Source organism: Macrotis lagotis, chromosome 3, assembly GCF_037893015.1.
Source record: "Macrotis lagotis isolate mMagLag1 chromosome 3, bilby.v1.9.chrom.fasta, whole genome shotgun sequence".
NCBI classification, from domain to species: domain Eukaryota; kingdom Metazoa; phylum Chordata; class Mammalia; order Peramelemorphia; family Peramelidae; genus Macrotis; species Macrotis lagotis.
The window spans coordinates 161858928-161886563 of NC_133660.1; the positions used below are offsets into that span (position 1 = coordinate 161858928).

The 27636-nt window shown below is 35.3% G+C and overlaps 1 protein-coding gene across 7 annotated transcripts in view; it reads right to left on the reverse strand.

Moving 5' to 3' along the window:
• Positions 1-1061: 1061 nt before the first annotated feature.
• The window catches only part of CEP135 (centrosomal protein 135), a 145227-nt gene continuing 118652 nt past the window's right edge, over positions 1062-27636 (reverse strand). For 5 of the 7 annotated variants that reach the window (XM_074229387.1, XM_074229383.1, XM_074229386.1 and 2 more), the window contains 4 exons: positions 18678-18880; positions 13905-14009; positions 8728-8893; positions 1064-3350 (listed from right to left, as the gene is read on the reverse strand). In XM_074229387.1, coding sequence (XP_074085488.1) covers positions 8740-8893; positions 13905-14009; positions 18678-18880 — 462 coding nt within the window. In that variant the 3' untranslated portion in view covers positions 1064-3350; positions 8728-8739. Of the gene's footprint in view, positions 3351-8727; positions 8894-13904; positions 14010-18677; positions 18881-27636 lie in introns of all 7 variants that reach the window. The other 2 variants (XM_074229389.1, XM_074229388.1) reach the window with 2 other exon arrangements.

Here is a 27636-nt window from a genome sequence, read left to right on the forward strand (position 1 = left end):
AAATTTTCTTCCACACAATCCCTCTTTTGTTTTGGTAGCAATCAGGGTTAAGTGACTAGTTCAGTGTCACACAGCTAGTGCCTGAGGCCAGATTTGAATTCTAGGGTCAGTGATCTATCCACCTTACCACTCTTTTATATTACTGGGTTAGCATAGTGGTTGGCATACAGTCACTTAATAAATGCTTTTTTATTTACTTGTGCAGCACATTCCCTCTCTTCATAAAAAAAGAAAAATGTTAAAATATTACTTATAAAAGTATACTGATCTTTCACTATAAGACAGTAAAAGGGTAGGAAACAATAATTAAACAGAATGTGAAAAGAGTCAGAAAGCCATCTGACTCCTGTGTTGAGTCTGAAGTGATTTGAATAATGAAAGCTTAGTCACTCACTAATATGACTCCCAACTTGAGCAAATGAATATAAACATTTATTTTGCTGAGAACACAGTGGAGTTTTTTTCTTCTTCTTTATTCTTCTATGCTTCCAGGCTTGTGAGTTGACCTCACTCCTCTCTGCATCTGTCCTCTCCTAGAACTTTCCCTGAAGGAGTACCCAGGCCAGGTCAACCTCCTTCCCCAGAATGCAGCATGCCTCTGCTCCCCAGACCCTTGTTTTCTACCCTCATTCACTTTTCAGCTTTGCTTCAAACATGTTATCTCTCCCCCCCCCCAAAATTAGAGATTAAGTTTTTATAGGATCATCTTTCTGCTTTAACTGCTTGTTCCCAGATTCTAGCTTAGGGCCTGTCCAAACACAAGAAGCCTTAATAAATGCCTGTTGACTCTTGCTGACTTTCTCTAACTACTTCCTAAGTGTTCAATCATTTTCCTTGGGAAATCTAATCTTTTGAATGTGGGTGTCTCCTAATATTGACATTTATTTAGCACTTCAAAGCTCTTTTATATGCAGTAACTCATTTGATTTTACCCAATGCCAACCCCCCCTTCCCATCTGGCATCAAATGAGTTACTGCATGGAAAAGAGCTTTGAAGCTGCTACCCTAAATGCTCAATATTAGGAGACACCCACATTCACAAGTTTTACCTGTCTTCCAAGGATAATGTAGTCTAATCTTTACCTTCTTTAAAGAAGTATTTTATTAGCAACCTATTTTTTTTTGTTACTCTTTATCTACCTTCTAGGATATGCTTTTCCAACTTTATTTCCAGTTATCTAAGAGCACAATTCTGAAAATCTACTTTTCACTGATTATTATGGAACCTCTTGTTTCTCTAACAGGTACAAAATGCCAAAAATTATCAAATGATATATTTCTTATTTAATACTACAAAACTATGCTAAATAAATTAATATGTTTAGTTGTCATTTATTTGTATATTTTTGAAAGACTTTCACCAAACAAGCAAACAAAAACAAAAATCAGGCAAAGTACTGTCACATTTGCTATTTGATCATTTATACATTTTGTATTTTTGACTTATGATCTTATTCATGTTTTAACAGATCTGTTTTAAAGGGCCTGCTGTATTTTAGTAAATAAATATATGTTGCAAATAAAGTGAAATGAGCAAAGAGACTTCATCTTTTTTTCAAATATCTGTAACAAATTACATGATTTTAAATAAATATTTAGAATTCAAGTACATTGTATTTTAAAAGATAAAATAGTACACCTTCTTCCACTTAGGACATTATGGTTATCAAAATAAAAACTATAGTTAAAAATATAAATAAGAATTATAATTGAAGATATAAAAAATAAATGGCTAATAAAAATTTCTCATTGTTGCATTAAGGCAGGGGCAAGGGAACCTCCCCATCACAGGCTGCATTGATGTGGTGTTGTCAAGGTAACTGAACACAGGACTCGAAATTCAATAAATCTAGCACCTTTTTAGGGGTGAATTAATTAAATCATTGACCAAATATAGTCCAGGAATGATGTTATAAATACCCAGCCGAAAAAAGTTTTTTTCAACCCTGCATTAAGAAAACAAAAACCATTATTTCTCTTAATTTATATACAATTACTTATTTAAATGTTTTGCATACCACAGGAAACAGTACTATTTCTCTTGCTTGGATTTTGCAACAATACAAGATTCACATTAGTGAATGGCTTATAAACAACTACTATATGAGATAAGGTGGAAAAATGAGTCATATCATACATGCATCTATCTATATTGAGCTATTACAAAGGTCAGATATGGAAATTTTAAAGGATAATATTAGTGCTTTTAAAAACAGAAACACAAAACCATTTATCAAAATATTATATTTATATCAGTATATCCAAGTAAAATATGTCCAAATAATTGGCTAAGCTCTTCTATTACTTTTCTCTATTAATTTTTACTATTTTACTGTAATAAATTGGATTTTTTGCTATTAGAGTAATTGAAGTATTTTTTAAAAATTCCTTTTGTCACTACCTGCACATGCTTAAATTTTTTGAAAGCATAATTTGAAAATATTAAATAAATTGTAATATACAAACTCAGAAGAAAAAATGATAAGCCTGCTAGAGGTATGCTGGAATTTAAAAATACTTAACTATAGTTACTTGATAGATTTTTTAAATCTTAAAAGATTTCTAGTTTATTGACTGAAGAATTTCATTTGGAAATTTTCTAGATCTTTATTTTGTATGAAAGCTCATTCAGAAAGCCTTTAAGATTCATATTGAAAAAATCTGCATTGTCAAAAAACGTTCACATGATAGTATAAAATGTTATATTATAAATAATATATAAATATATACTTTCATCACAATACTTCTCATTGGTAATACAAAAATATTTTTTAAAATGTGAATCATTAATTACTTCACATAAAACTGCTGTTAGTACATAACACCTGAAGAAATCCATTACCACTCCATTCCAGTGATAGGTGGCAAAAACCTGTGAATTGTTAATTTTACACTTGAAGAAAAAAATTACAGGTGATGGTAAAGCATCAAGGCTGAAACTTTTGAATTATAAACACAGATATGAAAAATGCAATCACACTTGAAAAAAGCATTGTATGTACACATTTATATTAAGAGTGTTTATAAAAACAGTTCATCAAAGCAAAATATGCATATTCTTGTATATTAGTTCACAGTATAAATAAATCGTAGGGAACTATATGATTTAAAGACAATGAAAACATGAACTAGTACAAATTCTATCTACATTATGCCAATGAAAATATATACAGCACATTAAAAAACAAAACAAAACAAAATATCTCTCCACATAAAAATTCACTGATTTAAAGAAAACTTGACAGAGGTAGAATCCATGTCAACCTTCATGATTTTCAGGAACAAGCACTTCAAAGCCAGTTAATAGTTCTCAAAAGATCCATATGGCCTAGTTTTTGAAGACAACAATTCTGTTGGGGAAAAATTTTTGTAGTTATTCACCATATAGAGGGAAGAAATTAAAGTCAGAAAGTTCTTAATTGAATCAAATCTCAGTAGCAAATAAATGATAAGACCAGAGCTAATTAATGTCTCTTTTGAGCTTTTAAAAATGATTACAGTATAATCCATATGAGACTGCTTTTAAACTCTTAAAATTTATTTTAAGTTCTATTTGTAGTACCTTTATGACTAAAGATTCACAAAAGGGGTATGCAATATGTATGGCATGTTGACAAAGAAAAATTGTGAAAGATGAAATGCAATAAACTTATTTGGCATGATTTTCAAATAAAATGTTTTGAAGTAAATATGTTGTCTGGCAGTTACTCTAAGCACACATATATGAATTATCAATTTTTAAAAATTTAAAATGTAATAAAATCAATATTAAAAATAGAACATAATTTCAGTGCTATATTCAAAAGTTATTTTAGGATCCTTGATGCTTTAGGGTTATCTTTCTAAACATCAACTTCTTTTATAATAGATACTAATAGATGTCCTTAGATTTTAGTTTTCAAAACATTTTTACCTACACTATCTCACATGAACCTCACAAATACCACATAAGGTATCAGGGCAGGTATTATTCTCTCCTTTTGAGAGAGGAGGAAAATGATCCCCCAAGAGGCTATATGCATAAAAAGAGACTGATTCAGACATTCTAGTCCAAAGCTAGAATGAGAAACTATTATAGGAAAAGTAGATCCTCATATATTATTAAACATTAAGTACTTTGCATGAAATGTATCTTGTGAAACATGTATATTTATCATATTTGAAACAGCTGCTTCCCTTTTTGTCTTTCTCCATCTCTTCTTACTTTTATTCCTTGGATCGTAGAAAGCCTCTTTAAGAATCAGAAAACTCTGGACAATAAAATGAAGAATCTGAGATCATAGATGAGGTTCCCCCCAGTGTTATCTGAAGTGAAGGGCATCAGAAAAGAAAGTAGATTTGGGGAGCAAAGAGCTAGCTTAAAATATCCTGAACTCTATGATTAGGCTTTTTGAACCATGGCAAAGGAAAGTGAAAAGCTTTTCTTCAGGGATGGAGTACATCCAAGGAAGTCCGGAAATGCCTTAGTTACTGAAGAATGGTTGATTTGATTAAAAGGGCTTTAAATGAAAAAGGGAAGTTTCAGGAGAAATGTATCTGGGCAAAGCTGCTCTTTAGGAATAGCACAATAGGAACAACAGAAGAAATTGTAGGAGAGTCTATAATTTTTAGGAAACAACAAAGGGAGTCAGGGGTGTGGTGGCATAGCATGATTAAGAACAATTTGTTAAGGATCAAAAGAGGAAATAAAGTATTTTGGAGTAAAGTACAGCTTGTCAGGCCAAATCTGTTGAAATGGGATCAGTGAATTACTGACATATCATATCACTAGACTAGCATGAAGGAAAAATAGAATCAAGACAGTGGATATCAACCATCTGTGAAAGGATTCTATCTGTTTGAAAAAAAAAAGAAAGAAAAGTTGATAAAGTTTTGACAGTCACCATTCAGAAGGAAAAAATACTGATATTTGGGATCTTGTTTTGATTAATAAGGAAAACTTAGGTAGTGAAATAGACAATAATCTTACCATTTCTTCTCGTCATCTTCCTATCTCTTTTCCTTTTCTCAGCTAAATGCTCTAGAAAAGCCAGATACATTTTTATGCCTGAACTGTATTTCACTTTCTTCTAAACTTCCTAGCTTCAGACTTCTTTGATAAAATTAAATCACTCTTTTCAAAATTACAAATGATTTTGTAACAGCCATATCTACTGGCCTTTTCACAATTCTCATTCTTCTTGTCCTCTGCAGAATTTAACAGTTTTAATTACTTTGTTCTAGATACTCATTTCTCTCTGGGCTTCTTTTTGCAACATATTTCCTTCTTAGTTTTCTTCCTGTTTTAATTTGATAAGTTAATCAGTTCTAGTGCATTCAATTATTATCTATGTAGATAACTTCCAGATCTAAATATCATTCCTAATCTCCAACCAGCACTATTTCTAGATCACAGCTACCTTCAATACATTTTGAAATAAATGCCCCATGGGCAGACACATGTCTAAAACAGAACACATTTTTTTCCCTAAACTTTCCCCTTTTTCAAATGCCCCCTATTTCTGTCAAGGATACCATAATCGGGGCGGCTAGGTGGCACAGTGGATAAAGCACCGGCCCTGGAGTCAGGAGTACCTGGGTTCAAATCCGGTCTCAGACACTTAATAATTACCTAGCTGTGTGGCCTTGGGCAAGTCACTTAACCCCACTGCTTTACAAAAACTTAAAAAAAAGAGTAGATGTCAAGGACTTCAAACAAAGGATGGGTTCAAAGATCCAACTGTTTGTCAAGTTGTGACAAGAAAGCAATTCATGTGAGAAAAGACCTAGATATTCTAATGGACCAAAAACTCAACAACTTAAAAACTATTATAATTTTGGGCTAAATTGATATTAGCATGATGCCCAAAATGAGATATTAGATTGCCCTAATGCCCTGTCAGATTCTGAGTTATTCTATCTAGTTCTGGGTAATCCCCTTAAGAATGATGAAGGATGGGGCAGCTAGGCGGAGCAGTGGATAGAGTTAGGAATACCTGACTCCTGGAGTCAGGAGTACCTGAATTCAAATCTGGCCTCAGACACTTAATAATTACCTAGCTATGTGGCCTTTGGCAAGCCACTTGACCCCATTTGCCTTACCAAAAAACCTTAAAAAAAAAAAAGAATGGTGAAGGAACTTGAAATCATGGCCAAAAAAAAAAGCATTTGAATGAATTGGTGATTGTTAGGCTTCAGAAGACTTAGGTAAAGGGGTAGGGCGGTATCTTTCACATATTTAAAGAGTTGCCATGCAGAAGAGGCATTAAATTTGTTGTTCTTGGCCAAGAAGTGTAATACTGGTAGCAACTCTTAAGGAAGGAGAGTTCAGATAAACCTAAAGAAAAAATTCCCTAGCAATTAGAGCTGCCTCAAAAATGTGATAAATACCTCAGTTAGGTAGGGAGGTTCCTATAACTTGAGAATTTCAAGGTCAAGTATGGATGACAACCAGTGGTGACCCAGAGCCATAATTTTCTTTCAGTCTTTAGGACCATATTCCTTTTCTCAACAAGTCTTGACCTGCTTACACCCCTTGGGTGAGCAGCAAGGCACAAGTTATTTATCTTCCAAAAGGATGGTGGACAACTGGGCCTCATCATCTGCCCTACTGCAATATCTTAGGAACCATTCAGTCTTCGTTGATCCCCACTAGACATATTCTCTCTCTCTCCCTTGCCTAATTTGAGTCCCTGGAAAGGAGGAACTGTCTTGTTTTTCATTTTGTATTCCCAGGATTTAATAATACTTGGCATAAAAGATTTTCTACCCATTTATCCTCTCATTCATCCATTCAAACAATGTATACAAATATCAGAAACCTAATATTTCTGATTATAACTTCTCCAGCCTTCCTAGACCTATCATTCACATTCATAATGATTGTTCCTCAGTACTTTTTTTTTTTAGGTTTTTGCAAGGCAAATGGGGTTAAGTGGCTTGCCCAAGGCCACACAGCTAGGTAATTAAGTATCTGAGACCGGATTTGAACCCAGGTACTCCTGACTCCAGGGCCAGTGCTTTATCCACTATGCCACCTAGCAGCCCTTCCTCAGTACTTTTTAAAGCCTTGCTCTGACTTCCTTTTCCTCACTTTCCATTCTCCACTTGTTAATCACTTCATCTCTGTATTGTCCTCTACTCATAAATCCCTAATCCCTCCCACCAGATCACAATCTATCTCTTGTCAGACTTAAGCCTTGAATTATATCCATGAGCTGCCTTTTCTATTCCAATTCATAGGCTGCAGAAGAAAGCAAAAGAAGCTAACACAACTGTGCATCCGAGGTACATTACAAATTTATGTTATTGATCTTCAACTGCTTTTGTTCCTTCCAAAATAATTCCTTATCCCATTTCCCACAGAAGCTACTACAAACTTTTCCCTCTATCCTCAGATCTCCCATACCATATGTTTACCTCACTTTCAGTTGTGGACCTTGACTCTTACTTTACTGAAAATATTTCACATAAATAATTTTTCCTCTTTGTCTCAAAACCTTTTTACATCATTTCTTTCTCTCCCATAGTTATCTAAGAGGTGGCCTTTCTCCTTGCAAAAGTCATCACCTTTATATTTGTATTTGCTTCCATACCCTCCTCTATTTTCCAGCTACTGCAATATTACCCACCTCTGCCACCCCTCTCAAATCTTCAACCACTTCCTATCTACTGTTTCCTTCTCTACTGCTATAGACCTAGGCCCTCTTAACTTCTCTTTCTTGGTCTCATCAGGCCTGAAGGATCAGTAGGATTTGGATAACCAAGGAGGAGAATGGATAGCTTAGAGACAGAAAGGTCCTTGTATTTGCTTTTATTTTGTACTTTTTTGATCCAGTCAGCATTTATCAAGTGCCTTCTAGGTGCCATGCATAATTAGGTACTGGAGATGCAAATATAATGAATGGATCAAAATACAAAATACAAAGCAAATACAAGGATCTTCCTTTCTTTAACTCTACCCATTCTCCTCCATGGTTAATCCAAATCCTACTGATCCCTCAGAACCAATGAAGTTCCACATTTCCTAAGGCATTCCCTGGTTCTGGTAACCTACAGTCATTAGTTTTTCCTTTTCTCTGAGGAAATATTGAAAGTCTCCACCAGTCAGGTGACTTTCAGATTTTCCTATAAAATGACTTCACTACTTCTCTGTCTCTTTTATGAATCTGGACTCAAGGCCCTCATCAGGATTATACCCAGTACTTTGTCATGTAATGCATCATGTCTTATTTTAAAGCTCTCTGTGTTATCTTATCCCAATACTAAACTGGAAGGTTTTTGCTAAACACTACTCAGATACAAAGATAGTGCCTGGCTCATATAAAAAGCACTTAATGAAAATGGATTGTTGCCTCTTGAATTTTCATTTTAAATACTAGAAGTCTATGAACTAGAACCTCAGTGCTTTGGCTGCAGGGACAATCAATTCTAATTCTTTGCATTTCTGCATAGGGCTGAAGTAGCAGTACGGAATTGTGATTAGATCACTAGATTTAGTCAGAAGACTAGGATTCTCAATTTAAATGAGATAATATAGGAAAATGTTTTTTAACTGTATAATGAAATAAAACTATAGGTTATTTTATTATTCTTACTGACATTCTAAAAAATGTTAAATGAATGAAAAAATGGCTTTAAAAATTTGTGTTCTAAAAGGATAAAGTTTCAATCATCTTGGAAAATGCATGTATTATTTTTCTAAGTAGAACATAAGTGATCCAATATATACACATACATAATACATACCTTTCTGTTTATCTATTTCAGGTGGGAGTGATCAGGTGAATGCGAAGGAGATCTTCGCAAAGGAGAGCTACATGGAGGAGATCTACGTGAAGGAGATCTACATGGAGAAGAGGTTCGGAAAGATGTAGCAAGACCATGTAGACGCATCTCCTGGATTGCTCGTTCTCTGTAACACAATATACTTGTCAAATCCAAGAAATTTATACTAAAAGCATTACTTCCATATAAATGCTAATACTTTTTCAGAGTATTACTCTAATTATTGATAAAAAAGAATGGATTTTCAATTAATTAGGCAGGTACCATATACATATATAAATATATGTATATATACATATATAAACACATACATATATACATATATAAAAGTCAAATCTGTCATGCAAAATTTAAAGATCAATGATAAATAGAAAAATAATTCTAACACATACATATATATGTATGTATATATGAATGGGAGAAACACAAATCCATCCCTATTAATTCCTGGAAATAATATGTGAAATAAATTGTAAAAGGAAGAACTAATATATTTAGGTAATTCTGACCACTGACATTGGTCTCTGCCTAACCATGGAATTTTAAGAGTTGGAAAGGACTTTGGTGACTATCTAGTTCAATTCCTATTCCAATGAACCTCATCTATAACATACCTCATATATGAATATCAAATGAGAGAGAACCCACTACTGCCCAAGGTACTGCATTCCACATTTGAGTAGTTATAAAGTTTTTCTTTAAATTAAGTCTAATTTTGTCTATTACTTCCACCTGGGGCAAAAGCGAGCAAATCTAATTCTTCTTGGTAACAACCCTTCAAATACTTTAACACAGTTATCACGTTCTTAGTTCTCCACCCACCCCAATCTTCCCTTCACCAGGTAGTCATCCCTGTAGTACTTTCAACTGACCCTCATATAGATAAACTCAGTAGCCTTCACCATCAGGGTTGCCATCCTATGCATATTCTCCAATTTATTAATGTATTTCCTAAAATGTGTTGCCAATTGCTTAAAATAATATCCCAGATATGGCTTGACCAGGGTAGAATATAGCTGGACTACAAGGCTCCTATTCCAATAATCAAAAATTGCATCACATTTTTTTTGGCTGTTATGTAACATTTGACTTATACTAAGCTCGCTGTCCACTAAAACCTTTAGATCTTCTTCAGATCAATTACTTTTGAGACAAATTTTCAAAGTCTTTTACTTTGGAAAGGAATTTGTTTTTTCAAGATTGGATCTTCTTATCTGGTCTGAGCTGAAATTGTAGGTTGGTGGCCCCCATTCCCAGAGGCTCATCATATTGGTCACAGGTCTACTGAAGATACCTAAACAGTTTTATTCCTACAGCAACTCAACTCTCAAACCTCCACAGTGGAGACTACAAGAATGCAATCTAGCACAGAAAGAAACTTTAAAAAAAACCCCACAACTATGACTATTGGCACCAAACATATCACCATATCATGACTGGGTACTATATCACACCACTGATCATATCAGCTACAATTATTATCAAATCTAAAACAAACTGACAATACATGCTAAGATAGATGTTCACAATGCATTGGCATTGAATACTAGAATACTAGAATAACATAATTTTTATGTTTCAGCACCAGTGGTCCTTTGAAATTATAAGTGAATACAATCTTATAAAATCTACCAATACTTCTGCGAACACAACTTCTATGTGTTTACATTGATCTGAAAGTCAACAAAGTTATTCATGTCAAATGAATCAAAAAAATTTCCATTCCTATTTTTCCCCAATCTTTTCCTTAGTTCCTTACATCAGTCCTCTTTCCCGCTACCTAAAACTCTCTTCTCAAAACAATGACTGAAACATTAGTTATTTTCATTTAATCATGAGTCCTTTTCAGATCTGATTTCTGCTGATAAATTATTTCAAGGAATTATTGGGGGGGGGAACAGAAATAATCTAAGTTTCTTTTTTTTTTTTTTTTTGCAAGGCAAATGGGGTTAAGTGGCTTGCCCAAGGTGACACAGCTAGGTAATTAGTAAATGTCTGAGGCCAGATTTGAACTCAGGTATTCCTGACTCCAGGACTGGTGCACTATCTACTGCACCACCTAGCTGCCCCAGAATCTGAGTTTCTAACAGGGAAAAAACCCCAAAGTCTAGAACTCATTGCCTTGAAGACAGATTAATTATCTCTCCATTTTTTTCCCTAAGAATAAGTCTAGCTTTCTTCCCTAAGGCTTCCACATGCTGGAGAGTCTTCCTACTTCAATTTCCAAATCTAGCTTTAATGAGTACTAATAATAATGTTGATACACATTGAATAGACCATCCATAGTCTTTGGTTCTGGAGTTTTTGCCACCTTGAGTTTGTAAACATTCAAAAGATCTAAAGACTGACCTTTCTGTTGAGGGAAACAAGGAACAGTTCAACATGCTGTTAAAAAACATGGAAAGCGATCCAGCAATACCACTACTGGGTCTATACACTGAAGAGATGATGAAAAAGGGAAAAACCTTACTTGTACAAAAATATTCATAGCAGCCCTGTTTGTGGTGACAAAGAATTGGAAATCAAGTAATTGTCCTTCAACTGGGGAATGGCTTAGCAAACTGTGGTATATGTATGTCATGGAACACTATTGTTCTATTAGAAACCAGGAGAGATGGGAATTCAGGGAAGCCTGGAGGGATTTGCATGAACTGATGCTGAGTGAGATGAGCAGAACCAGAAAAACACTGTACACCCTAATAGAAACATGGGGGCGATGATCAACCTTGATGAACTTGTTCATTCCATCAGTGTGACAACCAGGGATAATTTGGGGCTGTCTGCAATGCAGAATACCATCTGTATCCAGAGAAAGAACCGTGAATTTTGAACAAAGTCCAAGGACTATATCCCAATTTGACGGTAGGAAAAAAAACCTGATATCTTATTGTCTGATCTTACTATCTCTTATACTTTATGTTTCTTCCTTAAGGATATGATTTCTCTCTCATCACATTCATTTTGGATCAATGTATGCCATGGAAACAATGTAAAGACTGGCAAATTGCCTTCTGTGTGTGGGGGGAGGGAAGTAAGATTAGGGGAAAAATTGTAAAACTCAAAATAAATAAAATCTTAAAAAAAATGGAAAGACCTACATGAAAGTGAAGTGAACAGAAACGAACCAGAACATTGTATGTAGTAAGAGCAATACTGATAAATTATTCTCAGCCCCATACAATGATCTAAGACAATTCTGAGGAACTTATGAAGAAAAATACTATCCACTTCCAGAGAAAGAACTAATGGAGTCTGAATACAGACTGAAGCATACTTTTTTTTTTATTTTTTTTGATCTGTGCTTTATTTTATAGCATGACTAGAAATATGTTTCACATGACTCCAAATGTATGATCTATGTCAAATTGCCTGCCTTCTCAAGAATGGGGAGGGAGAAAATTTTAAAACTCAAAATTTTATTTTTTTAAAACTATTTTCTTTTTCCCAATTACATGTAAAGACAATTTTCAACATTTATTTTTTTAAAAATTTAATTTTCAAATTTCCTCCCACCCCTCTTAAAAAGTTAATTATTTTAAATAGGTTTTTTTGTGCGATCATATAAAACAGATTTCCATATTAATTATGTTGGGAAAGAGGAAATGGAACAAAAGAAAACACACACACAAAATAAAGTAAAAACAATATACTTTGTTATGTATTCAGACTCCAATTCTTTTTGGATGTGGACAGCATTTTCTATTTATGAGCTCTTATTGTACTGACAAGAGCCAAGTTATCCAGCATTCATTATCACATAACATTGCTATTACTGGGTACAATGTTTTCTTGCTTCTGCTCTCTTCACTTTTTATCAGTTTATGTAAATCTTTCCAGGTGTTCCAAAATCATCCTGCTTGTCATTTCTTACAGTACAATAGTATTCTATTACATCCATATATCACAATTTGCTCAGTCATTCCCCAATGAGCATCCTCTAAATTTCCACAAAAAGACTGCTATAGATATTTTTGTACATATCTTTTTTTTCCCTTTTCTCTGATTTCTTTGGGATAGACATAGTAGGGGTATTACTGGATCAAAGGGTAAGCACAGTTTGCCCTTTGGACATAAGAATTCAAAATTAAAAAATACAAATGTTAAAATTTCCTTTTACATGTAACTTTTTTTTATTAGGTTCCCTTAAAAGGAAAGATGCAGATAATACAGCAAATCCTGAGCACAGTATAGCAAATCTTAGCCCTGTATCAAGGGAAATCTCACCTAGGATCCCTGTTCTTAAGGAGTATGATTGTCAAACTCTATATGGATCATATGTACTCCCTTAAGGATTTGAGATCTCATTGATATGAATATTCATAGCTTTAATCCATACATGGGCTGACTATCCTGAGTTACTCTCATCCCTGTCCTCCCATAAATTCCTGATGGTGAAGGGAAGGGACAGAACAGGTACCATTTGTGTTCACACAATGACATGAGAATTATCTTGTCATTGTGTGAACACAAATGGTACCTGATGATGTCCATGAACTCTTCCTTACTCTTGCTAAGTGACAAGTCGGTTTATTTTTCTTGTCTTTATGGGCTAACATGCTTTATGATAAGAATATCAGAACTGATATGATTCAGATATGGTAATAGATAAAACTCACTGGTCAGTTGACAAGGAGCTTATACTGAGAGTATTAACAATTCATTTAATGCTTACAGACAGACTAAAATTTGTGATCCTCAAATTATTCTGCATTCATTTCCACCACTCTGCCACTGTTATTGCAGAAATGGATAGGCATTGTTTGGATTGAAGGTCATTTTGTATTTTAATTTGTTTAATAAGTTGCGAATGCCAAAGAATTCATCATCAAGTGGTCACCCTTTCATGATGGCCTCTCCATATTTAGCTAAGCTCATCCACAGAAAGGGAATGTAATCTTTATCCAGTACCATACTAAAACACTTTCGAGTATGATAGAATCTGTGTGTGTTTATGCTATATTTGCAAGGCCTTTAAGGAATGAGAGTCACCTCTATGCTACAATAAAGCATCAGAGTAGTACTTTGTGTAGGAACTTCTATGATTATAGATAGTATTACTCATATAGCTTAATCATGTGTTAATGTAGCAACTTAAAAATCAGATAGTATATCAATTTATACTATAAATTTTTCCTTACCGTTCAAATTGCTCAGTTAAAAGCTGCCTTTTTAAAAGCTCGTTGTCTGACTGCAATTGTGTAATTTTACCTCGAAGTGTGTTAGTCTCTCGTATATGAGTGGCTCTAAAAAAAATTTGCAATCATAAAGAAAAAGTGAAAAATATTTTATTTTGCATTTTTCCAATAAAGATGAACTTCTGGGAAGGAACATGAAAGAACTATATATAGCTATAGGAAGACCTCAAAAGTAACTGTTCACAGGTTATAGGTTAAGAGTTTGCAAGAAAACATGCTGCAAATTACAAATAAGAGAACTGCAAATGTATACCATGGAAACAGTGTAAAGACTGTCAAAATGCCTACTGTGGGGGGCTGGGAGAGGGAGAGAAGTAAGATTAGGGGAAAAGTTGTAAAACTCAAAATAAACAAAATCTTTAAGCAAAAAAAAGAGAATTGTGAATCAGAACAACTGAGGTTTCACTTTACAACAGAGCAGATAATCATTTGAAAGAGTTTGGTTTGACTACGCAAAAAAGATAAGATTAAGTGCATTAAGAATGTCTTCAATTCAGATTTAACATTCACTTGAATTCATAGAATAGGGTATGGCCATCAATCTATGACAAAAAAAAAATCGATGAATTTGGAACTAGAACTGAATAGGAAGAAGGAAGGATGGATTGTAAAATTCTTTTACTGGCCCCAAGTTACCCATAAAAGCAAAAGACCATTTTATAAATATCAATAATCTATCACTCTCATTATAAAATAACAAGAAAAGGAAATCAAGTAGGTAAAAATAATAAAAAAGATGCAAATTGTCAATCCTGAAGGAGTTGTGAAAAGATAAATCTATACCTGTATAAAATATGTATTAAACATAGGTAAAAATACATACTTGGACACAGGTGATATACCTATCCATATGATACAGATAGATAAATAAACAGATGTCAATTTTGCACATGTCCTTCTTGGTTGTATATATAACTAAGCCTCTGAGGGTAGCAGACCTCATTCACTGTCATAGGAGGCCACTTTACTTACCTTTTTCTTTTAAAAGAAGGGAGATTTCAACTGTGTGCTATTTGTAGGCAATAACTGAAAAATGACAATAGTATAAAAAGCCAAAGTTTTCAACAATAGGAAAGAGTAGTAAAGTATAACTAAAGAGTTGTGAGATCAAAACCAGATCAGAATCAGGCAACAACAAGTCTACAGATTACTAGGGCTATATAAGAGCTTGAAACAAATTGAATATTCATTGAATCTTAGAAATCTGATTTAAACACAAACTGAAAGATAAGAAATTGAGGCCCAGAGAAATGCACAAAGTCATGAACCAATATAAGCAGAAGAGTCAGGAAAGAAACAAAGGTCTCCTAACTATCATATTTCAGTGTTCATGACAAAAACAACAACAATAACAATCAATTTTTATATAGGTTAGGTTTGAAAAGTGTTTTACATAAATTATCTTATACAAACAAAACATAAGAAATATAAAGAAAGTAATTACAGATATTATTAGCCCTATTTTACAGATGAAAACATGGTGGTTCAGAGGTAAAATAACTTATTCATGATAATAATTCAGTAACAATGCCAGAGAATAATTTAAATCTATAGTGGACACTTGGATCGATCCAACATTTCATCCAGTACAACACAACTTCTACTACACTACAATAATGACTAATTATGTTGCGATGAAGAACACTAAAAAAGGAAAAGGATAGAAGTTTAAACAAGAAAAGAAATTTAAAAAATGAATCTCAAGAGGCAGAAGGGAAAACCGACCCATGTTAAGAGGCTGGAATAGAAAAATGTTTTATAGAAAAATATACCGAACATTTGAAAATAGAAAGTCAATTTAAGTTCTTTCTAAAGAGTGTAAAGCAGGATACTCCAAGGAGGAAGCAGCTGCTTGGTCTCCAGGAATGACCAACTAAACCTATGATTACTATGAGTGAAGAGAGAAATCAGCCAGTAAGAGGTATTTGAACAAATGAACTCTAATGGTGGTTGTTGACTCTCTAATGAGGCATGATGTGGGATGTATCAACTTGAAAAAAGTAGACAGAGTTCCTGTCTTAAAAGGGATACAGTAGAGAATTTTCCTCAAAAACTGTCAAAACACAAGATGATTACTCACTTCTGAACATTCCTGTGGGTAGCAAATGATACTGGCAGTTGCCAAGTATAGGGTAAGATGGCAAAGAAAGAGAGAAAAGAAGAAATGAGAAGTTTAAAACTGGTTAGGAAGATGGTATATGAGAGGAGGATTAGAATTTCTGGACTAAGGTTTAAAATACAGCTCCTGGACTTCCAGCCAAGATGGCGGAGAGAAGACAGGCACAGTTCTAAAGTCTCCTGATCTCTTCCCCATCTATCACATGAAACAAACCTCTTAAAAGAAATCTGACCCACAAAACCCAGAAAGAAAAGCCAGGGGAAAGAACATCTACCTCAGGATTTGTCTCCAGCAGCAGCTTTGGCCGAATTCAGGCAGGTGAGTCTGGGCTCAGAGGGAGGATCAGCCCCGGATCAGCCAGATTAACAGCTGAATTGAAACCAGGAGTCAGAGGGACATGAAAAGGTAAAAAAAAGGGGGGGGCGGGGCGGTAAAAGAAAAAAAACATGCAATGCAGTAAGTTGAAACTGGCTATATCCAGCATGGGGGCGGGGGGGGGGGTAAGATTCTCATAAATCTTGATAATTGTAACTCTAACAGAGAGAATACACCTGGCCAGACATGATGGACATTCATGACCTATCCATGAGACTGCTATCTAATGGGATGTAACTGGCTTTAACCCCACTTGGGAGAAAGACTCTAATAACTCTCAGGCTATGACTTAGAACGATCTAAAAATACACAGGAAAGAGACTGGAGGAGGGAGGGGACTGAATGGGGTAAATCTCATTACACTAAGAGGTACAAAAAACCTATGGTAATAGAAGGGAAGAAGGGAGCAGAAGACAAACACCTGAATCTTCTTCTCATCAGACTTGGCTTAAAGTCAACCTACACATACTTAGTTAACTTATAAAACATCTAACCTTCCAAGTATTAAAAGGGGAAAAGGGGAGGGGGGTACAGAGAAAGGGAAGGGGAGTGGGGGGAAAAGGGGGAAATAACAAAAGGAAGGGAAGGGAAAAAGGGAAAGGGGAAAGAAAGGGGAGGGTGTGATATAGGAGGGCAAACACACTGAAGGGGGTGGTATTCAGAAACAAAATACTGGGGAATATGGATAAGGGGGGGAAGGGGGAAAATACAGAGAGAAGATAACATAGAGGGCAATAAAGAATTAGTAATCATAACCTTAAATGTGAATGGGATGAACTCTCCCTTAAAACGTAAGTGAATAGCAGAGTGGATTAAAAACCAGAATCCTACAATATGCTGCTTACAAGAAACTCATTTGAAGCAGAGAGATACATATAGAGTAAAGGTAAAAGGTTGGAGCAAAATATATTTTGCTTCAGCTGAAGTAAAAAAAAAGCAGGGGTAGCAATCCTTATCTCAGACAAAGCAGCAGCAAAAATAGATAGCATTAAAAGAGATAAGGAAGGAAACTTTATCCTCCTAAAAGGTACCATAGACAATAAAGTCATTTTAATATTGAATATATATGCACCCAGTGGGACAGCATCCAAATTCTTAGAGAAGAAGCTGAAAGAACTACAGGAAGACATAGACAGCAAAACTCTACCAGTGGGAGACCTCAACCTCCCGCTATCAGATCTAGATAAATTGAATCATAAAATAAACAAGAAAGAAGTTAAGGAAGTAAATAGATTGTTAGAAAAATTAAATATGGTAGACTTATGGAGGAAACTGAATGGGGATAGAAAGGAATATACCTTTTTCTCTGCAGTACATGGAACTTATACAAAAATTGACCATGTACTAGGACATAAAATACAGCTCCTGGTCAGGGATGACGTAAACCTAGCTAAAGGGATATTTGCAAATTTAATCAACTAATTGAACTAAAAGGAAAGAGAGAAAAAATGCTTACCCAATCTATCAGACCACAGAAGAACCACAATGTAGGAAGAACAGTTTTTAAAGACACTCAAAAGTACACAAAAATCCAAGAAGTCAATAACAAAACCCAAGGCTTCAAATATCTTTAGGTAATCATAAAATAAAGAAGAAGGAAGTCTGACATTAAACACTCGATTTTGGAAAGGTTGATAAAAAGTGGTTTAGAGGAAAAATAGGTAGGAATTCATTCATGAAAATCCATAGTGGGAAAATCAGCCCAGAAAACTCAGGAAGCTAAGGAATAAAATTATGACAACACAATGAAAAACAATTCCCAAGTGGAGAAATAATGAGAGTTGTCTAAAGAAGCTTCATAATTTCTTAGAGACTATTTAATTGATACTGGTCTGAATATAATTTTCACAATTCATGTTGTGTTCTTAAAATACAATCTTTAGTTGTACAGCCATGTATTTAATGTTCAGGAAAGTATATATATATATATATATATATATATATATATATATATATATATATATATATATATATGAACAATGGAAGAGATGTAGAGAAAGAAGAATGGAAAATTACAAATGATCAGGAGAACTTTTAGTTCTTAATCTAAAGGCAAACTTGAAAAGATTTATACAAAATTATTTCCCCAAAACATTCCTATGGACAGACAGATTATATTTCATGTATATATTTACTGTGCACCTGCATACTCATTTTTTAAAAAATTATAAGTGATCTTCAACAAGCAACTGTCAATATACTGCTTAGTTTAGGAAACTTACAGTTTGCTCTCAGAAATGGTTAACAGGTCTTTAAGTTGAAGAATTTCTGAATTTTTCTCATGTGAAGTCATATGAGACTGAAATTCTTTGTCTCTATTCGTAGCCAACAGTGTTTCAAGGTTGTCAACTGTAATTCTCTCGCTTGACAATTGTTTTTTTAATATTTCTGTTTCTGTTTTTGCAGTTTCTACTTCTTCCAAGGCCTATAAAGGAAAAGAAAATGCATTTAGAGTAATAATGTTTACCAATCCATAAATTGAGACTTTTTAACTGTGAAATATTTCAATATATATTCTCAGAGAGCTTATTAAAATGTTGCAATTTAGACAATAGCTAAAAATTATTAAAACTACAAAGATATTGTTAAAATATGGTTCGATGAATTAATCAATGCAATGACCAATCAAGATCCTTTCCACTTAATTTATTGACTGACTTTCCCCTCCATTCCTGTTCTTAACATCCTGAACTTCATGTTCTCTCTTGTTCTCACTCCTGGCACCAGACTATCCTCTTCCAAGCCTGTCCCCCATTCCCCTTGGTGAATCCCTCCAGGAGCCTCCCCAAGTGAAGGAATCCAGGCCAGTCTGCTGGCACCATTCTCTTCCTGCCTTTCAACATTCTGTCTCTGGCTTAATCCCTCCCTTTCTTCCCAACAGTTTTCAGCTCCCTCTTGTTGATTTCCTTCATTAGAATATATGGTCCTTGAGGCAGGAAATATTTCTTTTTGTTTTTGTGCCTGGCACTTAATAATGTTTGTCCTTCATTTTCAAAGAAAACCATGACATCAGGGAGGTGATGCCATGACAAGCATGTGAATTGGATTTGACTGAGAGGGGACTATGCTAAATCACCAGCTTCTCTTTCTCCTCCAAAGCCATCTAGGTCCAGTGGCCAGTTATTAATCAGGATGACTGGAGATGGCTTTGGATGTGAGACAATCAGGGTTAAATGACTTCCTCAAGGTCACACAGCTAGCAAGTGTCTGAGGCCAAATTTGAACTCCCATCCTCTTGAATCCAAGGCCAGTGATCTATCCACTGTGCCAAGTAAACAGCTTCCTTTTTTGTAGAGGACTAAGAAGATACAATGTAACCCTACTCTTAAAAGACAGGTCATGGACTCAAAATAGAGAATTACAAAAGCATTTTTTGACTTGGTCAATGAGGAAATTTGTTTTACTTTAATATCAATTTGCTTGAATTTGTAACAATAATTTTTTCTTTTTTCAAAATACTAATTGAAAAAAGTAAAATTAAATAAGATTTCCATTCAAAATCATACAACAAATGTATAAAAAACTATATAATCTTCAAAATGTGTCTTTATAAAATGGCTTTATTTTTATATAACAAGAATAAAAAAAGGGGCGTCTAGGTGGCGCAGTGGATAGAGCACTGGCTCTGGAGTCAGGCGTTCAAATCCAACCTCAGACACTTAATAATTACCTAGCTGTGTGGCCTTGGGCAAGCCACTTAACCCCATTGCCTTGCAAAAACCTAAAAAATAAAATAAAATATGATAAAATTATTTTACAGATAGGAAAGTAAAAAAAATCAAGAGATTGATATCAAGAAGAAATTAGTTCAAAATGAAAAATAAAAAATATATACACTAAAAATTCCATTATTATAAAATACTTTATAATATAAATTGTGAGTTTTATTATATCTATATAAATATATGTATATATACATATATACACATATACACCATAACTATAAAGACTTAAATATAGATATATCTATATATGTATATGTATATCTATATCCATATCCATACACACACACACACACACACACACACCCCCCACAACTATAAAGACCTAAAAGACTTAATTGAAATAGTAATACTACAGTGATTTGCTTTTTGGTTTTTATACCAAGGAAACAATCGTGGTTTACTTAAGTAACAGAGATCACATTCCATTCTCCTTGGTTCCAAATCTCAGATTATTTGTAAATATTAATAAAATTTTTAATTTGTATAAGACAAATACAATCATGGTTATAAAAAGGTCAGTCAAATCAACAAGCACTCCTTAAGTGCTTACGAGGGTCAAATACTCTGATAACACTAGTGATACAAAGAAAGGCAAAAACATAGTTCTTGACTTCATTTTAGCAGAGGAGACAATGTGGAAATAACTAGGTCTATAAAAGATATATGGAGTGTAAAAGAAAGTAGGCACAATCTGAGTTGAGACTTGAATAAAGTTGGGCTAATGAGGAGGGAGTGGAGAGGAGGAAGAGCTAGGTCTGAAGAGGCCCATACAAATGCAGAGTAAGGAGATTAAAGTGTGGGACAGCAGATGAATTGTAAGAGGAGAGTGCAACTGGAAGACAGCAGGTGATAAAAGCAGAGGGGAAGAAGACTGCAAAATTAGGAAGAATGGGATCAGGTTGTGAAGAGCTTTTGTTTTCAGTTTTTTTATTTTTGCAAGGCAATGGGGGATAAGTGACTTGCTGAAGACCACACAGCTAGGTAATTGTTAAGTGTCTGAGGATGAATTTTAACTCAGATCCTCCTGACTCCAGGGCCAATGTTCTATCCATGGCACTACCTAGCTGCCCTGTGAAGAGCTTTATTTTATTTTATTTTTAGGTTTTTGCAAGGCAAATGGGGTTAAGTGGCTTGCCCAAGGCCACACAGCTAGGTAATTATTAAGTGTCTGAGACCGGATTTGAACCCAGGTACTCCTGACTCCAGGGCCGGTGCTTTATCCACTATGCCACCTAGCTGCCCCATGAAGAACTTTTAAATGTGAAAATAAAGACTTTATTTTTGATTCTGGAAGTGGCAGGAAATCAATGGAATTTATGAAATATAGGGAAGGGTGGAGTAGTACCTAAAACTTGAAAAATCAGCTTGAAACCTAAGGAGGAGGAGAGGAGTAACTAAAATTTGAAAAATCAGCTTGATATCTAAGAGGAGAATAGACTGGAGTGGAGAAAGACTTGAAGGAGGAACAACAATTGCAAGGCTCTCCTGAATCAGTGTAGTAGCTGAGTAAATGGAGAGAAAGAAGCATATGTGAAAAATGTTTTGAGGATAGAAATTACCACAGATTGGCTAATAGGGTAAGTGAGGAGTTGAAAATAAGACCATCATCATCATAGACTGAGTGGGAGAACAGTGATGTCCTTGATAGTAAAATGTAAGCTGTGGAAAGGATTTGATTGGAAAATTTGGAGATGCCCTTTGGACATTGAATCTGTGATGTCTAAAAGATACCTGGTAATAAGAGACTAGATATCAGGTGAGAGGTTATGGATGAATAAATAGACCTGGGAATCATCTGCATACAGATAATAACCAAAACACTGGAAACTCATGAGATGACCAAGTGACATAATATAGAAAAAGAAAAGGGTGTAGGATAAAGCCTAGGTAGAACTTCCCCCCCACCCCCAGGATTAAAAGATATGAACTGCATAATGTTCCAGTAAAGGAGGTTCAGAAGGGGTCAGTCAAATAGGAGAACTAGAAAATAACAGCATCCCCAAAACCAGAAGAGGGTGAAGCAATAATGTCAAAATCTGTAGAGAGATCAAGAAGGACAAGACTGAAAAGAGGCAATTAATTTGGACAACTAAGATATCACTGGGGACTTTAGGAAGAGAAATTTCAGCTTCATGAGGGGATCAGAGGTCAAGTTGCTAAAAGGTTTAAAAATGAAAATGGGAAAAAATTGAGACAGGGAGCATAGATAGCTTTCTCTAGAAGTGTGACTGAGAAGGGGGAAGAGATATTAAGATGTTAGCTACTAGAGATTGAATGATTTTTTTCCCCTCAAGGATCACACCATTTAATGTGAACAACAATGTACAAGCAAGATATGGGTAGGATAAAATGGAAATAATCAGCAGAAGGAAGATGTTAAAGTAAAGAGAGATCAGGAAAGCCTCCTTATAGAAGGTGGAATTTTTGTAAAAAAAAATTTCCAATTACATGTAAAGATAATTTCAATATTCATTTTTGTAAAATTTTTTCCCTTCCACTCTACCCTCTCTTCCCTAGGATAATAAGTAATCTGAAATGGATTATACATGTACAAAGATGTTATACATTTCCATATTAGTCACACTGTGAAAGAAAAATCAAAACAGAGAGAAAAACTACAAGAAATAAAATTTTTTAAAAAAGTAAAATTGTATGCTTTGATGTACATTCAGAGTTCAGAGTTCTTTCTCCAGATGTGGATGGCATTTTCCATCACAAGTCTTTTGGAATTGTCTTTGATCACTATATTGCTGAGAAAAGTTAAGTCTATCATAGGTGAACATCAAACAATGTTCCTCTTACTGTGTAGAATGCTCTTTTCATTCTGCTCACATTACTCAGCATTTCTAGGTTTTTTCTGAAGTCTGCCAGTTCATCATTTCTTACAGTATAATAATATTCCTTTATATTCATATAACACTATACCATAACTCGTTCAGTCATTCCCCAATTGGTGGGCATCATCTCAATTTCCAATTATTTGCCATCACAAAAAGAACTGCTATAAATATTTTTGTACAGGTGAATAGAAGGTAGGATTTTAGCTGGGGGAAAACCAGGAAGCAGAGACAAGGAGAGAAAGAATTCCAGGCACATGGGTCAGAGAATAAAAATGTACAGAGCTGAAAAATGGCAAATGATGTGTTTGTGTGTAATGTGTTTCCACACAGATCATAGAGATGTGGCAGAGCATGAGATGGGAGGGGACTGGAAAGGTTGGAAAGGGGTAGCCAGGTTAGAAGGGCTTTTAATATCAAGCAAAGGATTTGATATTAGAGGTGACAGAAACTGCTCCAATGAAGTGAATGGGAGAAGGGAGAAAATGAAGTGGACATAAGCACTATGAGATAACATGCCTGACACATTTTTATGAAGAAAGGAAACTGATATAAGTTTTCTCATATCTTTGGATCTTCTCCCCAGAACCAAAGAACAGCTCTATTTCTTTATTAAAACTTCTCATCCTTCCTTCAAATATCAGAGAATAATATACAACGTTTGCCTTATAGAATACCTGCTCTCTTTGGACACTTCCATCACTTTAGTACAATTTCTCATCACCTCACATGGGACTATTGTAATCCTCATACCTCAAGACTTTCCAAGTGCCAATCCTCATTCACTGAACTGTCAAATTGATCTTCCTAAAGCATGGATCTGACCATGTCACCCTCCAGTAGCTCCCTATTATTCCAGGTTCAAATATAAAATCCTTTGTTTGGATTTTAAAGCATTAGAAAGCCTGTCCCTTCCCTACCCTTCTAGGCTTCTTACACTTTACTCTCCTGTAGTTATTTAGCTATTCTGTTTCCCTGAAAATAAGACCAAGCATGATTTTTTCAGGATGCTTGTAATATAAACCCTACTCCCAAAATAAACCCCAGTTAAGATCGTCAGCCAGACAGACACATTTAGCATGTTAGTTGCAACACAAGACAGATGTTTTGAATCATAAAATAATAAGATTAATATATAATTATAAATAATACATTAATACTTAAAATAAATCACAACAAATTATAATTATTTGTAAATACCCAAGAGGGCACCTTTTGAGGAGAGGTAAATGCCTATGTAAACAGATGAAATAAAACTTATTGCTGAATGGCATGATGCATAAAAAATGTACACACTTGATGATGTTTGGATGGAAAGAAAGCCCCACCTCTAATCATCACTAAGGGCAAAAAAGAGGATTTGAATGTGTTTCAGGCATTAATGTTCTGGAAACTGAAGAAGTCTGGTGCCTCCAAGCAATTATGAGGAAATGGCTAGAAAGGTCTGCTAGTCTGGGATTCAGCCAGCACTCATGGCACTTAAAGACATGAAGAACAACCTTGCAGAGAGAAGAAAAAGACAAATAATGATTCCTGTTGGAATGACTTTCTCCAGATATCCCCCTGAAAAAGAAACCTTTGGAGCAAAAAATTAATATAAGACCTGAACATATTTTCAGGGAAATGTAGACAGTGTCCCTGACCTCCTTAATATTCTTCACACACAATAGTTATCTCCTATATCTGATATCTCTCACTGACTGCCCTTCCTTCCTGGAACACTCTCACTCTTCATTCTTATCTCCTTGCTTCACTGGCTTCAATCCCCAGGTAAAATCTCACCTCCTGCAAGAAGTCTTTCCCAACCACATTAATTCAGTGGCTTCCCTCTGTCAGTTATTTCCTATTTATCCTGTCCATAGCTTGCTTGTCAATGTTTGTATGTTGTCTATCCCATTAGAGCTCTTTGAGTGCAGAAACTATCTTTTGCCTTTCTATGCAATTCTAGAGCTAAGTGCAGGATTTAATAAATGCTAAATGATTGATGTTTGAAATATTGTATCATTTCTCAATGACAGAGATAGCTACTAAGTAGTGCAGTAGATAGACTGCTGAGACTGGAGTCAGGAAGACTCAGCTTCCTGAGTTCAAATGTGGTCTCAGACTCTGTCTAGTTGTGTGACCTTGGTCAAGTCACCTAACCTTGTTTGCCTCGGTTTCCTCATCTACAAAATGATCTGGAGAAGGAAACAGTAAACCACATCAGTATCCCTGCCAAGAAAACCCCAAATGAAATCACAAAGAGATAGACTCAGATTAAAACAACTCAACAACTATGTTCTAAGCACTGGAGATACAAAAGAACGTTCTTGCCCTTAGGAGCTCACAATCTGATGAAATCAAGAAGAAAAGAGGGAGTCAACAGTGTCACATGCTGCAACCAGGGTAAAAGAGCCAGAGAATTTTATGATAAGGAAGTAGGGAGAAGTGATCTGGAAGACAGTGATAAGAATGGAAGTAAGATTGCAAGAAGCTGAGAAATGAGGGAGTACTTGGGGGAGATCTGGTATAGCCTCACAATTCATGTAGACGGTTATTTCTACAACTACGTCAGTGACTGAATCAGATCTTTAGAGCTAGAAGGGCTTTTTGAGTTCATTGAGTTCAAACTCACATGTCACTTATTTATTTGGAAGCAACTAAAGGTAAATGACTTGCCCAGGATCACACAACTAGTAACTATCAGGTCAAATGTGAATACAGGTCCTCCTGACTCCAGGGCCCCCCATGCTCTATCTTCTGTCCAAGCCTACAGTAGTCACTTAATAAAGGCTGATTGATTCTTTTTTTTTTAAGGTTTTTGCAAGGCAAATGGGGTTAAGTGGCTTGCCCAAGGCCACACAGCTAGGTAATTATTAAGTGTCTGAGACCGGATTTGAACCCATGTACTCCTGACTCCAGGGCCGGTGCTTTATCCACTGTGCTACCTAGCTGCCCCAGGCTGATTGATTCTTTCCAAATGCTTCAGTGCCAGTAAGCTCTATAGATCTCCCACTTCTGTCTGCTTCAAGTTTTTACATTTAACATGTTTTGGTGGACAGCACCTCAAAGCGTTGTTATGAGGATCAGATGAGATGACATAGGTAAACTTATAGATTCAAGTCACCAGCTTCTGAATGTGATCTTGAAAAGTCAAAGAAAATTTCATCAAGATGACCAAGTGGTATTTCACACTCTCCATAGCTCCCAACTTCATTCCTTTCTGGGCTTCACTCCTGAGACTCTCCAGACTTTTAGTACAAAAGCTGCCTCACCATGAAAATTCTTTCCAACCCCTGAATGAAGGCTTTTTGAGAGAGAGAGAGAGAGAGAGAGAGAGAGAGAGAGAGAGAGAGAAAGGCAGCAGGGGAGAAAAGCTCTAATAGAAAGAGAGAGACTTAATATAGAGAAAGAATGAGAATGTTAGTGAGGGTAATCATCTGCATAAGATGGTAATGATGGCATCAAGGGTGCACGTGGGTCTTTTTATCTAAGAGTTCAACAAAAGAGATTATAGGGGAAGATATTTAAGTGGTTTGAGAAGAGTAAAGGAGAATGGTTTGGTGAGCTATGACAAGCTAAGAGGAGAGGAAAAAGAGAAAATATTTAATGAAAGGAATATCAGCTAACATTTGTGAAGCAACTACTATGATCATAATATTGATTTAGAATATAAGAGTGATTGCCCGGGCAGTCAAAGCCAGTTTATATTTTCAAGGAACATAAAAGAGAGAGAACAAAAAAACAGTATTTACTCATGTATTTTTTTCCCTCTCACATCTCTCCTCAACCCATTATGAGGGAAAAATTTAAAAGTTCTTTTTACTGAACACTCCTTTAACAAATTTTTTTATTTAAAAAACAAAACCAAATGAAGTGCAGCCAAGATGGCAGAGAAAAGTAAGGTACTTCCCTGAGTTCTCAGCTTCCTTCACAAAAATAAACAATCAAGCCTCTAAATGGATTTTAGAGTGACAGAACACACAAAAGCCAGAGTGGACTAATTTTCCAGTTTAAGATATCTTGGAAGGACTTTTAAAAAGTCTGTCTCACTCAGGTGAAGAAAGTGTGCAGGTATCTAATGAGTATAAGGGAAGCTAAGCCACAGTACAGATCAGCTACCAAGACTCCTTGGTCCTGGCTCTGCAGGCCAGCTATAAAGCTTCCAGCCCCAGTGCAGAAGGCAAGCTGCAAGCCCAGAACCTTTGTGCTGATGGTAGGACTAAGCCAGGAAACTCCAGTGAAGTGGAAAAGTCACCAATACCTGAGGCCCCAGAGTGGAAAATCAATGAGCAAGCTCCTCTTCCCCAGCTTGAGAGTCTTGGGACAATGTCACTTGTGGCTCAGGGTCAGAGCTCAACTTTAAAAATGAGAAACTGGGGCGGCTAGGTGGGGCAGTGGATAAAGCACCGGCCCTGGAGTCAGGAGTATCTGGGTTCAAATCTGGTCTCAGTCACTTAATAATTACCTAGCTGTGTGGCCTTGGCCAAGCCACTTAACCCCATTTACCTTGCAAAAACAAAACAAAAACAAAAAAAAAAATGACAAACTATGCTACAAAATGAGTCTAGAATAGAAAAAAGCCCTAACCATAGAAAGTTACTATGGCAACAAGGAAAATCAATACTACATCTCAGAAG